The sequence below is a fragment of the Quercus robur genome, chromosome 9 (assembly GCF_932294415.1).
Source record: "Quercus robur chromosome 9, dhQueRobu3.1, whole genome shotgun sequence".
Lineage (NCBI taxonomy): Eukaryota > Viridiplantae > Streptophyta > Magnoliopsida > Fagales > Fagaceae > Quercus > Quercus robur.
The window spans coordinates 3,980,488-3,996,862 of NC_065542.1; the positions used below are offsets into that span (position 1 = coordinate 3,980,488).

The following is a 16,375-nucleotide window of genomic DNA, read 5'->3' on the forward strand; positions in this document are numbered from 1 at the left end:
TAGCTTCTACAAAGTCTTAAAGTTTAATGAAACTTGAAATAAAAATAAAATAAAAAGTTGCATAAGGGTTCCTAAATTACCTTTGTTCCTTTCCAAAGTCGTTCAATCTTGCTGTAGTTCAAGCAAAGTTTAACAAGCTCATTTGATTGAAAACTCAATGGCAAAGATTTTGAAGGGTATTCACTCCAATCAAGAACTCTCAAGCTATTTGGAAGATGTTTGGGGTCATGCATTAGTTGAGCACCATGAATTTGGAGCAGTTTTAGATATTTCATCTTTGAAAAGGCTTCATCATCCCAATATACCTTTTTCAGCTCAGACAACTCTAATACTATGTTTTCAACTGCTTTTGTTCCCTAATAATTAAGAAAAAGGGAAGAAGGCATGATTACTAAAACTATTTTTATTTAAACTTTACTGTTCTCAAAAAAATGAAATAAAAATATAATAAAGTATTTGCTCATGTTCCTTGCATAACATCATACCGTATTATTTGTCAGCACATCATCAATGTCTTTATACAACCACAATCTGCTACGCTTCCCACGATCTTTAAAGCTCTCTTGACGAACGACGTCTCGTCCCATTTCTTGTAGTAACTCATGCATCCACAATATTTTGTAATCCAATTTTATGAGAGACTTACCAGCAAGAACCCTTAAACCATATGTAGGGTATAACCGAAGACAATCTAGTATTTCTATGGCATCATCTTGATACATGTGATTAAAATAACATGCAATATTTAGGAAAATTTCCCTCTCTGAAGCTTGAAGTCCCTTTAAGCTAATTTTAAGAACATCAAGAATTCCCTTTTCAGGAAAGTCTTTGAGGCTATCTAATTTACATTTCCATTCATCAATGCTTCTATTGAACAACAAAGAGAACCCAAAGTCTCAAGGGCTAAAGGAAGACCCTTTGAGTAATGTAAAAAAGCTTGGGATAGCTCTACATATTCAACAAATGGACAGTCTTTTTTAAAAGCTTTCAAACTGAAAAGTTGAAGAGCTTCATCATTATTTAATGCTTTAACCTCATATTTTTCATTTGCTTCATGTGTCTCCAACAAACGTTCTTCTCTTGTGGTTATTATAACTGTGCTACTTAGACCAAACTAATCACGGCTCCCAACTAATTTGTCCAATTGTTTTGATTCATTTACATCATCGAGAACAAGAAGAATCTTTTTATGACGTAACCTATTTTTGAGCATGAGATCTATATCATTAACATCTTTTTTGTCAATGTCCTTGCATATCAAAAGTTTTTTCAAAAGTTCTTTTTGTAACCAAAGCAAGTCATGTTTTTCATTATTTACCCTAACATCATCAATAAAACCACAAGCTTCAAATTGATTGAAAACCATATCATAAACCACTCTAGCAAGAGTTGTCTTACCCATTCCTCCAATACCCCAAATTCCTACAATGCGAACATCCTTTGACCCTATAGCTAAATGTGACATCAATTGTTCAACTCGAGAATTTATTCCAACTAGTTTCTTAGTATCTACTAAGAATGTATGAGAATGCCTCAATTTATCAAATGTGACTTTCACAATGTCTTGGATAACTTCTGCCTCCGACCTACAAAGAAGAAAAAAAAAACTAATAAGAAAAAAAAATTTTGATTGATATATGAAATTCAGTTTAGTTGGTTAAAACTGAAAATGGACTAATAAATTTAACTGAATATTTCTAGCCAAAATCAAAAGAACTACCTATATATGTATTGTGTTATAGATCATTTTAATAATACAATCGTTCCTTTACTCATTTCTTAATTTCAATAGATAAATGCTTTGAAGCTTACTAGATTGTACATCTCCAATCATTATCCTATTTTACCTCTTTAGATTTTAGTTTCATATGAAACGGGTCCCTACTTCCCAAGATCCCGGCATTAAAAATCAGGGAATATACAAGGGGTGGGAAAGAAGAAGAAGAAGAAGAAGAAGAAGCAACCAAAGGGAAGAAAATTGAGCAAAATAGTTAGAAATGAGGAAATTCAATGCTGTCAACTAATCCCATTGCTTAGGGTAGCAATGGTCATTAATCCAATGACAGAGGTAGATAGGTAAAGAGCGGCCCGGGGGGGGGGGGGGGGGGTGTTGTTAAAAAAATATTAGTATATATATATAGGTACTTATTTTAGTAATTTTGTTCTATAAAATTACACTTTGTCTTCTTAACAATAACATCAATTCTTTTAAGAGTAATGTTATAGTCATAAATTTTTCTACAAAATTTTTACAAATTGTTAATGTTGCAAATTTTTATTAGTTAGCATCTGGGTTTACCACTTACATCTTTTTTTATTTACTAATAACCACTCATTATATTAACAATTTGTAAAAAAATAAAAAAAATTATAGCTTCAACATTTTCCTCCTTTTAAAAGCCATAAAAAATTAATCGATCTAAATCCAAAACAAAATATACAAGCCCAAAAAAATTAGCCCAATAACAAAAATTACCAATAGTAAACCTTATAAAAATGACGCACGCAACAAAGACACACAAGAAAAAGACCAAAATACTATTTTGGTCCTTACATTTTGAAATTACAATCAATTTAGTCACTACATTTTAACAACAATCAATTTAGTCTGTATTATTTTCAATTTATAGTCTATCTGGTCTCTACTGTTAACTTACTAAAAGAAAATGTTTATGTGGCAAATAGTGCCCATTGTTAGTACACCTAAAACTCATGTGGAAACTGAAATAATAAAAAAGAAATTTATTGACATTAAAAAATGCACATCAGTTAAGAAAAAAAATTAGAAAACAAAAAAACAAAACAAAAAATAACCGGTTCTCTCACTCCCGAATGTTCCTCTCTCTCTCTCCTCTGATCGCCCACTCTATAGTTCTTCTTCTTTACACTTTGCTGGGTTTTTCCTTCTCTTGAATAGATAGATCCTTCATATGTATAGATAAAAATATAATTTCAAAAAGAAATTGAAATTTTGAACGCTTTTTCTAGGTTTTGAATTTATTATTGCCTCTTCTTTTGTATATCAGCAGCTTCGAAACATTGTTAACATCAAACCCCTAATGCACGACAGTAAAGTGAGTGATCCCTTGGTCTGAGTCAAAATATGGTGCAAATACACAACTGATATGCACTTTCGCCTTCGGAACTTGCAAGCTTCACAAGGCCTACCTCCGTTTCTTGCACTCATTAGTAATCTCCCCACCCTTTCTCTATTTACACAAAAATTAGCTTAAGTTTGTGGCTGCAAAGAAAGAGAGCAAGATGGGTATTTAGGGACAGAACGGGTTGGGACTGTATTTCTTCATTGTGCTGGGTTTTTTTCCAACTAGTTTGACCGATCTTTGGAAATGAAACATACTTGAGGGCGAGTCTCCAATATGCCATTTTAGATTTCCTGATCGGGGGAATCTCTGGAAACGCACAGTAGCTTAGGGTCTCTTCGATTTGCTGGGGCTGAAGTTCCTTCCATCTTCGAAACCATTCCCATTCTATATTATCAATCTAAAAATTTCCTATCTTATCTCTCAATTGGTCCAATCAAGGAATGGAATCTAAAATACCCACATGGATCTATCTAGGGGTGGCAAAATCAACCCAAACCCATTTGTCCACCCAAACCCACCCACTTAAATTAGACCCAATTAACATTAATGCTTATTGGGTTTTAATTGGGTACCCAATTGACCCAATTATGATCCAACTATCATTTCTACAAATCACCAAACTCTAAAATGCCCCAAAACCACTAAAATTACCAAAATACTTCATCAACCTAAAAAATGACCAAAATAACACCTAAACCTATAAATGACCAAAATACTCCCTTAAACTTAAAAAATGACCAAAATACCCTCAAAACCTAAAAATTACCAAAATAACCCCAAAACCTACAAAATGACCAAAATACCCCCCAAAACCCTAAAAATGACCAAAATACCCCCAAAACCATAAAATTGACCAAAATACTCCCCAAACCTGAAAATTACCAAAATACTTCCAAAACCTAAAAATTACCAAAATACCCCCAAAACCCAAAAAATACCAAAATAACTCCAAAACCTACAAAATGACCAAAATGCCCCCTCAACCCAAAAAATGACCAAAATACCAACAAAACCCAAAAAATGACCAAAATACCCCCAACACCCAAAAAATTACCAAAATACCCCTGAAATCCAAAAAATGACCAAAATACCCCTAAAATCCAAAAAATAACCAAAATACCCCCGAAACCTAAAATTTACCAAAATACCCCTGAAATCCAAAAAATGACCAAAATACCCCTAAAACCTAAAAATGACCGAAATACCCCCAAAACCTAAAAATTACCAAAATCCCTCTAAAACCTAAAAAATGGGCAAAATATCCCCAAAACCTAAAAAATGACCAAAATAACCCCAAAACCTAAAAAATGACCAAAATATCACCGAAACCTAAAAAATGACAAAAATACCCTCGAAACCTAAAAAATGGCCAAAATAACCCCGAAGCCTAAAAATTGATCAAAATAATCTAGAAACCTAAAAATGACCAAAATACCCCCTAAACCTAAAAAATTACTAAAATACCCATGAAACTTAAAAAATGACCAAAATACCCTCAAACCTATAAAGTGACAAAAATACCCCTAAATCTTTGAAATGACCCAAACAAACCTAAAACCTCTAAAATGGCCACAAACAACCTGAAACCTCTAAAATTACCAAAAATACCCTGAAACCCCTAAAACGAATAAAATACATCTAAACCTATAAAACGACCAAAATACCCCTCAAAATATCTAAAATGACCAACATACCACTAATCCTATAAGATGAACAAAATACACTCAAAGCCTCTAAAATTACCAAAATAGGGGTTTGGGGAATTTTGGATGTTTCGAGGGTATTTTCATTAAATTAAAGGTTCTAAGAGTATTTCAGTCATTTTGTAGGTTTTGAGGGAATGTCACTAATTTTTTAGGTTTTAGGGGTGTTTCGTTAACTTTTAGATTTTGGGGCCATTTTTTGTAATTTTCTAGGTTTTGGAGGTCCTTTAATAACTTTTTAGGTTTTGGGGATATTTCAATCATTCTTTAGGTTTCCGAGCTATCTTAGTCATTCTTAGGTTTAGGGGGTATTTTGGTCATTTTTTATGTTTAGGGAGTATTTTGGTCACTTTTTAGTTTTAGGAGGGATTTGGGTAATTTTTTTAGATTTAGGGTGTATTTTTATCAACTTATAGGTTTAAGGGGAATTTTTGTCATTTTTTAGGTTTCGGGGTATTTTGGTCATTTTTTAGATTTCGAGGATATTTTGGTCATTTTAAGGTTTAGGGGTTATTTTGGTCATATTTAGGTTTCAAGGGTACTTTGGTCATTTTTTAGGTTTCAAGGGGTATTTCAGTTAATTTTTGGGTTTCGAGGGTATTTCGATCATTTTTTAGGTTTCGAGGGTATTTTGATCATTTTTTGGTTTCTAGGTTATTTTGGTCAATTTTTTGGCTTCGGGGTTATTTTGGCCATTTTTAAGGTTTCGGGGGTATTTTGGTCATTTTTAGGTTTCGGCGTTATTTTGGTTAATTTTTAGACTTCGAGATTATTTTGGTAATTTTTTAGGTTTCGGGGGTATTTTGGACATTTTTTGGGTTTTGGGGGCATTTTGGTCATTTTTAGGTTTTGAGGGGTATTTTGGTCATTTTTTGGGTTTCAGGGGTATTTTGGTCATTTTCTATGTTTCGGGGGGTATTTTGGTAATTTTTTGTTTCGGACGTATTTTGGTCATTTTATGGGTTTTGGGGATATTTTGGTAATTTTTAGGTTTTAGGGGTATTTTGGTCATTTTTTGGATTCCTAGGGGTATTTGGTCATTTTGTAGGTTTTGTGATTATTTTGGTAATTTTTAGGTTTTAGAGGTATTTTGGTCATTTTTTAGGTTCTGGGGGGTATTTTGGTCATTTTTTGGGTATTTTGGTTTCGGGGGTATTTTGATCATTTTTTGGGTTTTGGGTATATTTTGGTCTTTTTTTAGGTTTTGGGGGTATTTTGGTAATTTTTAGGTTTCGAGGGTACGTTGGTCATTTTTTGGGTTTTGGGGGTATTTTGGTAATTTTTTGGGTTTCGGGAGTATTTTGGTCAGTTTTTATGTTTTGGGGGTATTTTGGTAATTTTTTTGGGTTTCAGGGGTATTTTGGTCATTTTTTGGGTTTCGGGGGTATTTTGGTCATTTTTTGAGTTTTGGGGGTATTTTGGTCATTTTTTAAGATTTTAGAGTATTTTGGTCATTTTCACTTTAGTGGCATTTTGGTAATTTTGATAATTGGGTAATTGAATGGGTTGGGGTTTACCCATAATAATTGAGTTGGGTTGGACTTGAGTTAGAAATAATTAGTTAAATGGGATTTAAATGTGTAAATGGGTTTTATATGCCCAACCCAATTATGCCCAGCCCAAACCCACCCAAAACCCACCCATTTGCCACCCCTAGATCTATCTAATCGAAGAATAAGAGGGAAAAAACTAGGGAGCGGATTACATTCATTGTACTGGACTTATAGACATGGTGAAACGTGTCCAAAAATGAATATGTATCACAATCGCAACGGATCTAGTGTCACAGGATACTAGACTTAACCTACTTCCAAACAAACCAAAACACAGTGTAAAGAAAAAGAAAAAAAGAACACTGGAGAGAGAGAGAGCCAGTTTTCTTTTCTAATTTTTTTTATCAGATGTGGCATTTTTTAATTTAATAAAAAATTTTATTATTATTTTAATTACAACATAAGTTTTAAGTGTGCCAACAATGCATCCTATTTGTCAAGTAGATATTTTCTTTCAATTAGTTATCCTACGCCTAAATACAATGTAAAATGGAATATTTTGAAAAAATATATTTTTTCCCTAAAAAGTTATATATTTGTAGTATCACTATTATAGTATTATTATCTGTGTCGTAGACTCCTAGTGCAGTAGAGATTTAATCGAGAATTGTACAAGCAAAACCCGGGAGTGAGTTTTCTTATTTCTTATAGGAACTACGTATAGATATTTTTTAATGCAGGATTTACTTTCATAACAATATATAAATATATATATATATATATATATATATATATATATATATATATATATATATATATATATTAAAACAAAGGTCATTTGTGTTCGTATTATGTTTCTTTTGTTTTCTTATAGGAACTACGTATGGATATTGTAGGGACACGATTATTTAACGGCCCAAGAGTGACGTTGGGCTCGCACATGAAAGATCCCTCATAATATGATTTGTAGAGAGTGGGCTTAAAAGGCTGGCTTTTGATCACGGGGCGATGATCCGGACCTGATTTTAGGGGAACTCATGTAAAAAAGGGTTTCGGTCTGGATATCCAAGCCCTACAGCTTCGTAGCCTGAGGGATTGGACTCCTCGGAATCGGTCCGAGGAGCATTAAGGTTTTCCCCCGGTTACCCGGCGGTGGGTTTTTTGTTGTGGTGTGCCTACATAGTTAAGGTGTTCTCACCCCTGGAGTCCTTCTCCTGGAGGTGAGATGGGAAGCTCTACTTTTTGGCCATCCCCCCCTTTCCTTCTAGCCTTCGTTTCCTTTTATACTCGTATTCCTCCCTTTAGGGTCCACGTGTGAGCTTTTTCTTCGGGCAGAAGACTTGTCCTATCCGCCCTTACCTCCAGTGGCTGGGAGTAGACATAAAAGTTGAAAAGCTTGGTCAAGAATAGGAGCTTGTCAGGCACAGAGTTCTCTCTTACAGTATGAGTAGTCTTTTCACTTATCCTATCCGTGCATTAAACTCTTTCTTGGCAATAGGTCTCCCCAGATCAGGCCTTGGGCCTTGATATAGGGCGGGCCTGGGCCATGAATTTTCTGGCCCACAATAGCCCCTCAAAATCCTGCTGCCCGACTTTTAGTTGGGGAGGAGGGTTTTGGTGACTTCGGGCCCACATCACGACTCGTTCAAATTCTGCATGAGAGACGTGCCAAGTCAAGAGTCATCCCTTCGTTCGCGAGTACCCTGAAGTTTCAGCAGTCGAAGCGCGTCTTCCCGAGGATCTTGAGATCCTACGGTTGTGGATGGTGTGGGAAATTGAGCCGAAGCTGTCTTGTCTGCAGTGTGTCTTGGAAATCTGCTCAAATTAAGCTATATGGCCCCTCCTTACCTTTTATATAAATAGGACAAGTGGCTGTTCTCCTAACACATAAACCCTTCCGCTCACTTCAGAATCATCACCCTTTGTCCATATCCAGTTCCCTCCTCCGGTGTCATCTTCCTTTTGTGCTGTATGTTCGAGGCTTGGGCAGAGATGGAGGAACTTCACCCTTCACAGAGACACCAGACCCTTCCGAAACGCAAAGTGATGTGGCCTGGGCAGGGGAGGCATAGATTTAAGGTGTCTTCCCGCTTAGACATGGTGGGGACGGTATTATCCCCTCTTTTAGTCAAAATCCGAAGCAGGTTCTGGTCACGCCAGATTTTTGGTGTGTCAGAGGAAAGATTTTCCGCCATCAGCGCCGTCTGCCTTGTCGCAGGCAAATTTTGGTGTAGGCTCCTCAACTTCCGGTTCCCGGCACCTTCTCTTCAACGGTGTGGGCCTTAAGTTGGGTTCCCTGCACCTTTTTTTCGGCTGCGCTAGCCTAAAGCTGGGCGCTCTCTGCACCTTTTCTTCAACGGTGCAGGTCCCATGCTGGGTTCTTTTGCTGCCTGAGTTATGGGCATGTAAAAGTATTGAGGAAGAACAAAGTCTTGAAGCAGCAGCCAACCTCTCATCTGTACTACCTCCTCGGCTTTATCTTACTCTCTTGTACTACCTCATCGGCTTTATCTTACTCTCTTGTACTACCTCATCGGCTTTATCTTATTCTCTTGTATCTTTCTTTTCGATTATGTACTTAGCTTTAATAGAAGCTGATTCCAGCTTTTCATTGTAAGCTGTACTATTTCTTTGTTTTAATAAAAGGGAAATTTATTTATTTGTTTTGAATATTTTTCTTTTTTGCAATATTACTTTGTGAATGGGTGTGCTCCATGTGTGTTTTTCTTCAATGACACTTAGAGCAGTAAAACTTTAAAACAGGATTCAACTAATTTTTAATTTACCGACATTACCAGACATAATAACGATAATTCACAGTAAGTTAAATTTAGGAAACTAACCGAGATAACAGCTGAATATCATGTAATAAGTGTGAGGAAACCATCCGAGAACGATAGACTCTAAATAATTCATCGGAGGGGGCAACCGAGTAGTAAGGGACTCCGGTTGTGTTTTTGGTAACATATTGCTCCATATCGTATCAATCCCTTTGGTATTGAGGATCCGAGAGCAGACTTGAGAATCCATGCAACTTAGGAATTAGCCCAATTGTTAATGGAGAGTTCTCCTCGGAGGGATTCTAAGGTCCATGCAAGGTAGTTTTTTCTTTGGAGTAGTAGGTTTCCCCATAGGCTTGAGTCCGAGGACCATGCAAGGCCTTGGTTCTGTCCAGAATTTGTGTTTTTCTCTTGAGTACTTGGTTTCCCCATAGGCTTGAGTCCGAGGACCATGCAAGGCCTTGGTTCTGTCTAAAACTTGTGTTTTTTCTTTTGTGTACTTGGTTTCCCCATAGGCTTGAGTCCGAGGACCATGCAAGGCCTTGGTTCTGTCCAAAACTTTTGTTTTTTCTTTTGTGTACTTGGTTTCCCCATAGGCTTGAGTCCGAGGACCATGCAAGGCCTTGGTTCTGTCCAAAACTTGTGTTTTTTCTTTGGTGCACTTGGTTTCCCCATAGGCTTGAGTCCGAGGACCATGCAAGGCCTTGGTTCTGTCCAAAACTTGTGTTTTTTCTTTAGTGTACTTGGTTTCCCCATAGGCTTGAGTCCGAGGACCATGCAAGGCCTTGGTTCTGTCCAAAACTTGTGTTTTTTCTTTTGTGTACTTGGTTTCCCCATAGGCTTGAGTCCGAGGACCACGCAAGGCCTTGGTTCTGTCCAAAACTTGTGTTTTTTCTTTTGTGTACTTGGTTTCCCCATAGGCTTGAGTCCGAGGACCACGCAAGGCCTTGGTTCTGTCCAAAACTTGTGTTTTTTCTTTTGTGTACTTGGTTTCCCCATAGGCTTGAGTCCGAGGACCATGCAAGGCCTTGGTTCTGTCCAAAACTTTTGTTTTTTCTTTTGTGTACTTGGTTTTCCCATAGGCTTGAGTCCGAGGACTACGCAAGGCCTTGGTTCTATCCAAAACTTATGTTTTTTCTTTTGTGTACTTGGTTTCCCCATAGGCTTGAGTCCGAGGACCACGCAAGGCCTTGGTTCTGTCCAAAACTTGTGTTTTTTCTTTTGTGTACTTGGTTTCCCCATAGGCTTGAGTCCGAGGACCACGCAAGGCCTTGGTTCTGTCCAAAACTTGTGTTTTTTCTTTTGTGTACTTGGTTTCCCCATAGGCTTGAGTCCGAGGACCACGCAAGGCCTTGGTTTTGTCCAAAACTTGTGTTTTTTCTTTTATGTACTTGGTTTCCCCATAGGCTTGAGTCCGAGGACCATGCAAGGCCTTGGTTCTGTCCAAAACTTTTGTTTTTTCTTTTGTGTACTTGGTTTCCCCATAGGCTTGAGTCCGAGGACCATGCAATGCCTTGGTTCTGTCCAAAACTTTTTGAGTACTTTTTTGTACTTATTTGCTTTTTTCGCAGGTCAGCCCCTTGACCATGGCTGGGAGAGTTGGCTTGAGGTCGGAAGCCCCTAGAGCTGCCCGTGCCGTTGGCACTGTAGGACGTAGCCCCTGGCATAAGTTTATGTTGGAACAACAACTGCATGTCACCGGAGACGGGGGAAAACCCGCGAATCTTTGCTTGCTAGAGAGTTGACTGAAACGCCACCTGTGCCAATGCGCAAGCCTTCCCACAGACGGCGCCAATTGTAGGGACACGATTATTTAACGGCCCAAGAGTGACGTTGGGCTCGCACATGAAAGATCCCTCACAATATGATTTGTAGAGAGTGAGCTTAAAAGGCTGGCTTTTGATCACGGGGCGATGATCCGGACCTAATTTTAGGGGAATTCATGTAAAAAAGGGTTTCGGTCTGGATATCCAAGCCCTACAGCTTCGTAGCCTGAGGGATTGGACTCCTCGGACTCGGTCCGAGGAGCATTAAGGTCTTCCCCCGGTTACCCGGCGGTGGGTTTTTTGTTGTGGTGTGCCTACATAGTTAAGGTGTTCTCACCCCTGGAGTCCTTCTCCTGGAGGTGAGATGGGAAGCTCTACTTTTTGGCCATCCCCCCCTTTCCTTCTGGCCTTCGTTTCCTTTTATACTCGTATTCCTCCCTTTAGGGTCCACGTGTGAGCTTTTTCTTCGGGCAGAAGACTTGTCCTATCCGCCCCTACCTCCAGTGGCTGGGAGTAGACGTAAAGGTTGAAAAGCTTGGTCAAGAATAGGGGCTTGTCAGGCACAGAGTTCTCTCTTACAGTATGAGTAGTCTTTTCACTTATCCTATCCGTGCATTAAACTCTTTCTTGGCAATAGGTCTCCCCAGATCAGGCCTTGGGCCTTGATATAGGGCGGGCCTGGGCCATGAATTTTCTGCCCCACAGATATTTTTTTACTTTCTTTTTTTTGTTTTGTTTTTTTTGGTTTTTTTTTTTTTTTTTTTTTTTTTTTTTTGTCACAATGTAAACTGACTAAAATTATTAACCTAGTTTAATTTAATTAAACTCTATTTTTGATGCGCCGTACACATGCTTGTACCATGTGACTCAACATATATGTTATGTTACTCATACAACGTGCTTTGACCACGTGGAACATTACAAATAAATTTAAATTATTAAAAAAATTTGTCTACGTAAAACTCCACTGCTAAACTTATAGGAAGTATAATAATATCACTCATAATTTAGGATAACTAGCATATATGATTTTTTTACAACTAATTAAAATAAAGTGTTGAGTTGGTTTCCATCCAAAAAAAGAAAAAGAAAAAAGTGTTGAATTGGTGGCGTGTTGGTCAAGATGTATTTGGCCGAATCCTATTTGAACTAGGATTGTGTTACCCATGTGCAACAAGGAAATTAAGACCTACTTGCTATTGAACATGTATACCATGACACAACCGACCCTTGCCAGCTTATATATGTATACTATATTGAAGCAATAGTTGAATATTATTGTGTGTGAAAGAGTGGTACTACAAGACTAGTATAAATACAGTTCTAATTTTTGTATGTGAGAGCCAAGAGTGTATTTAGGGTTTGGGTCTTGTAAGAGTATTATTGTACTACTATTATAGTCTCCTTAATTTTATAGTGGAACTTTCTCAATTGGAACTTTCACAACAATTAGTATCAGAGCTCCAGATTGGTTGATTCAATGGAAGTAAATTCTTCTATTGCATCACTTGTTGTAATCAATTGAGAGGGGGGGGGGGGGGGGGGTGTTCAATGGACTTTTAATATAACTAGCTCCCTTTTAATATGTGATTTTTGATAACTAATTAAACCCAAGTTATGAGAAATTTGCAACTAAACAGTAACATGCACAAACAACTAAAGATAATACTACACAGATTATCAAAAAAATAAAATAAAAATAGAAAAAATAAATAAAAGATAATACTACACTGAGTCATGTTAGAAGAGAGACAAAAAATTGATAATCGATCTCCAGCAATAAGTTTTGTAAAAGGACAAGAGCTCAAAAAATGGGAAACTGAAGCTGCTAGTTGCAGGAATTGAGTGTGCAACATCCATACGTACATGTCTTTGGGTGAGTTTGGTTCAGCTTTTTTATATTGTACATTTTGAAAAAATAGCTTTTTCATATTATGCTTGTTGAATAAATGGAGGTTTTAATGCATGTAATCTTTTTAAAGAGCAACGTGTTTGTTAAAAAGGGTAAAAAAATATTTTCGGAAAAAGCTGAGTGTTTTGTACTTATGGGTTACCTTAATAATAATAATTATTATTATTTTTTAAATCAATCATAATTATATTATAATCTTCAAAAAGTCATAATTATAATCAAATTTTAAAGTAATAATAATATTATATTATAATATTTTTTTTTATTAAAATTCATAAATAATTGTTCTTTATTATTATAAAAATAATCCCAATTAATGTGTCAATTCACACATAATCCACCACAATTTTCAACTTATTTATTTTTTAATAACAGTACAAGATTTTTTGACCATAAAAGCGTGTTATATTTTAACCATACAAGTGTGGTCACCCTCTGGAAAGTGGAGCAACAGTACACGATTTTTTACAAGAAATCTGTATTCTTTAAAAATCAAGTAACTTTGAAGTAAAAGACAAAAACAAGGTAAATCAGAGAGAGAGTAAGGAAAAACTCAATGAAGAAGAGAAACAAAGTTTGAGGAAGGCCTCATCTGTGGCACAGGTGGTCTCATTTCTTGAGGGTGATCAAGAAGGAGAGCATAGACACAGGCAAGAGAGAAGATTTTTTTTATTTTTGAATAAGGAATGAGCTGAGGCAAGGTTTTTTTTTTTTTTTTTTTTTTGGAGAAAGAGCTGAGGAAAGTTTACTTTCACATTCGTAACTTGTAATTTGCGAAGATTTTCAAATAAGGAATGAGAAGATTTCTTTTAAACGAGACACAGTAATATGTGTTCAGGAGAGACAACCATTAGGTTTTTTGTGCATTTTTGTATTGATGCTCCTAGGGTCCAACGCGTAAACGAGACTTCTCACATTCGTGAGCCCAACCCAAATGCACCGTTTCAAATGCTTACCAATTAAATACAAAAAGGATTGAGATCAGGTATTGATGCCATATGCAGTGAATCTGCCAAAATTGACCTGATCCAACCCAACTCGTTGGGTCAGTTTTGAAGGATTGGTGGGTTGGGTTGAATTATAAATTTTTTTTTTTTTTTTTATAGCAGATTAGGTTAAATTTGAGTAATGAGATTTACAAATCTGTCTAATCGATCCGACCCACTTATATTTAATATATTTTTGAATTTTAAAAAATTTATTATATAAATTTATTATTTACTTTTTTATCCTTCTTCTCAAATAAAACACAAACTCTAAGATCTTCTCATACAATTTATGTTTGTTTAGTGTTATGCTTATGATTATTTAGTTATAAATTTGATCTTATTTATGGTGGTTTTGTTCTAATGCTCAATTTAATAATAATAATAATCAGTACTGACCTACAGTAGGGTAGAGGCCACTCCCGCCGCCCCCCCCAAAAAAAAAATAGTACCCAACAAAAAAAAAAAAAGCTAGTATATTAAATTTTCGTCCTAACAGCCCCCAATTAAAAAAAAAAAAAAAAAAAAAAAAAAAAAACCGACAAACTAAGAACTACAAAATAAAAAATAAATATGGAATGAAATCTGAAAACCTAAATTACAATTCTCAAATTTTTACCCTAAGCTCACTCTTCCTCCACTCAACCTCATCAAGCACCAACGCCTCCTCCAACCATCACTGTTGCTGCTGCCTGCTGCTGTTCTTTTCCACAGAGATCCGGACTGTTGCTGTTGCTGCTCCTCCTCAGATCCTTGATCACAGTCACACACGGTAAATCTAAGAAATTTCTCTCCTCTCGTTAGTTTATATTTTTGTTTTTTTTTGTCTTTGCTATATTGCTCTGCTAAGTGCCTTGGCCGTTTGCCCTCTGCCCTCTGCGTTTTTCTACTGTGGTGACTGTGTCTGTGTTGACTGTATTTGTGAGTTGTGGCTTTTATTGGACTGGTGTGTAACGTGTGTTTACTGTGCTTGTGTCAATGTGTGGACCGTAGTTGTTTGTGTTTGTGGCTTTGTATTGACCATTGAGTATTGACTACTGTGTAGCTTGTTTGTGGCTTTTTCCTTTTTGCTTTTTGTGATTGTGTGGACCGGTTTCAAACTTTCAATGTTTGTAATTTTATTTTTTTTTGTTTTGGTTTTAACTATAAAGAAATAAAGTGACTTGGTTCTGTAGTCATAGCTGACCATTGGTAAGACTAAGTTATAAGTGACTTTTTTTGTGACTAATTGACCAAGTCTTTGGTCTAATTGTTTGGATCCAAAAAATTTTGTTTTTGTCACTTGATGTGATGGCGCAAATATTAGTAATATATATATATATATATATATATGAACTTGTGAACTTTGTTTTTGTCACTTTATGTGATGTGATTAATATTAATAATATATATATAAATTTGTGCTTGTCTTTTTGTGATTATTTTGATTTTAGGTTTTTTTTTTTAGTTGCGAAATCCTTTTTTTAGAGTTGGTGTAAAGAACTACAAAATATGAAAATAATTTTTTTAATTTGTTTTAAGCTTTGGCCCCAGGTTCAAATCCTGATTCCATTCCTGATAATAATAATAATAATAATAATTGTTTAACCCATGGGTCCAACCCGATTCACATGGGTTGGGTTGGGCTGTGTTAGACCCCTATGATGAATTGGATTGGGTGGGATTTTTTTAACCCACCGTGGTGGGTTGGGTTAAAAAATCTCTTCAATTTGACCTATGCACACCTTTAGATGCAATAGTTATTAAAGTGGGTTGAAATTGAGAGATGGAAAAAACAACTTTCAATACTAGCCCTTAAATATAAAAATAAAATATAAAAAAAAGTAAAGAATTAGTAAAAAAATTAATTTAAAAAGTAAAAATGGTAAAAGAATGTTTGTGAGTGGGGAGGAGATAATTACATCAGATCCTAATCTATGAAAAAAAAAAACGCAATCATGTGAAATTCAACTTTTTTTTTTCTAAGTATTAAAATTTTGAATTTATAGCAAAAACCTTAAGTTTGAAATTGCGAAAATGTTAAGAGGGAAGAAAAAAAAAATGGCAACTTTAGGATTTTAATGTGGTACAACTACGTTAAGTAGCAAATATAGCGTGCACGAATTAGAGATAGAAATATGAGCATAAGAAACATGTTAACACTTTTTTTTTTTTTTTTGAGAAACAAACATGTTAACACTCTTGGTTTAAAAGATTAAACCATCAAATCATATTATGTTTATATACATTAGAACATATTAAATATCAAATATAGCGTGCATGAATTAAAGATAACGTATATTTAAGGCAAAATCCTGTTGTATTGTTGACTTTATAGTTCATGCAACATATAGGAAGAATTTTCTTAAACATTTAAAAAGAAACAAATTTCAAATTAAATTACCTGTCCCGCAAATGCCATCCTGAGAGATTGGCCACTTTTCTCAAAGCAACTCTCCATGTCTGCACTTTCTCTATGTTCTCCTTTTCATGTTCAGCAAAAGCTTTTGCAAAAGTTCCTTCTTGTTTCCTTACATCAGATGGATCCACATCATAAAAAACAGGAAAAACTTCCATTCCTGTCTTGTCTATGCATTCAATAATCTTTTCAAGTTCATCTAGGCACCATGTTGAAGATGCATAATTTTTTGA

The 16,375-nt window shown here is 35.8% G+C and overlaps 1 protein-coding gene across 1 annotated transcript; it reads right to left on the reverse strand.

The window, feature by feature from the left end:
* Nucleotides 1–1,114: 1,114 nt before the first annotated feature.
* Nucleotides 1,115–16,300, reverse strand: LOC126699817 (disease resistance protein Roq1-like). The gene is made up of 2 exons (XM_050397794.1): nucleotides 16,128–16,300; nucleotides 1,115–1,586 (listed from the first exon to the last, which is right to left on the reverse strand). The coding sequence occupies exons 1-2, from the start codon at nucleotides 16,298–16,300 to the stop codon at nucleotides 1,115–1,117; spliced, it is 645 nt and encodes a 214-aa protein (XP_050253751.1).
* Between the last annotated feature and the right edge of the window lie 75 nt (nucleotides 16,301–16,375).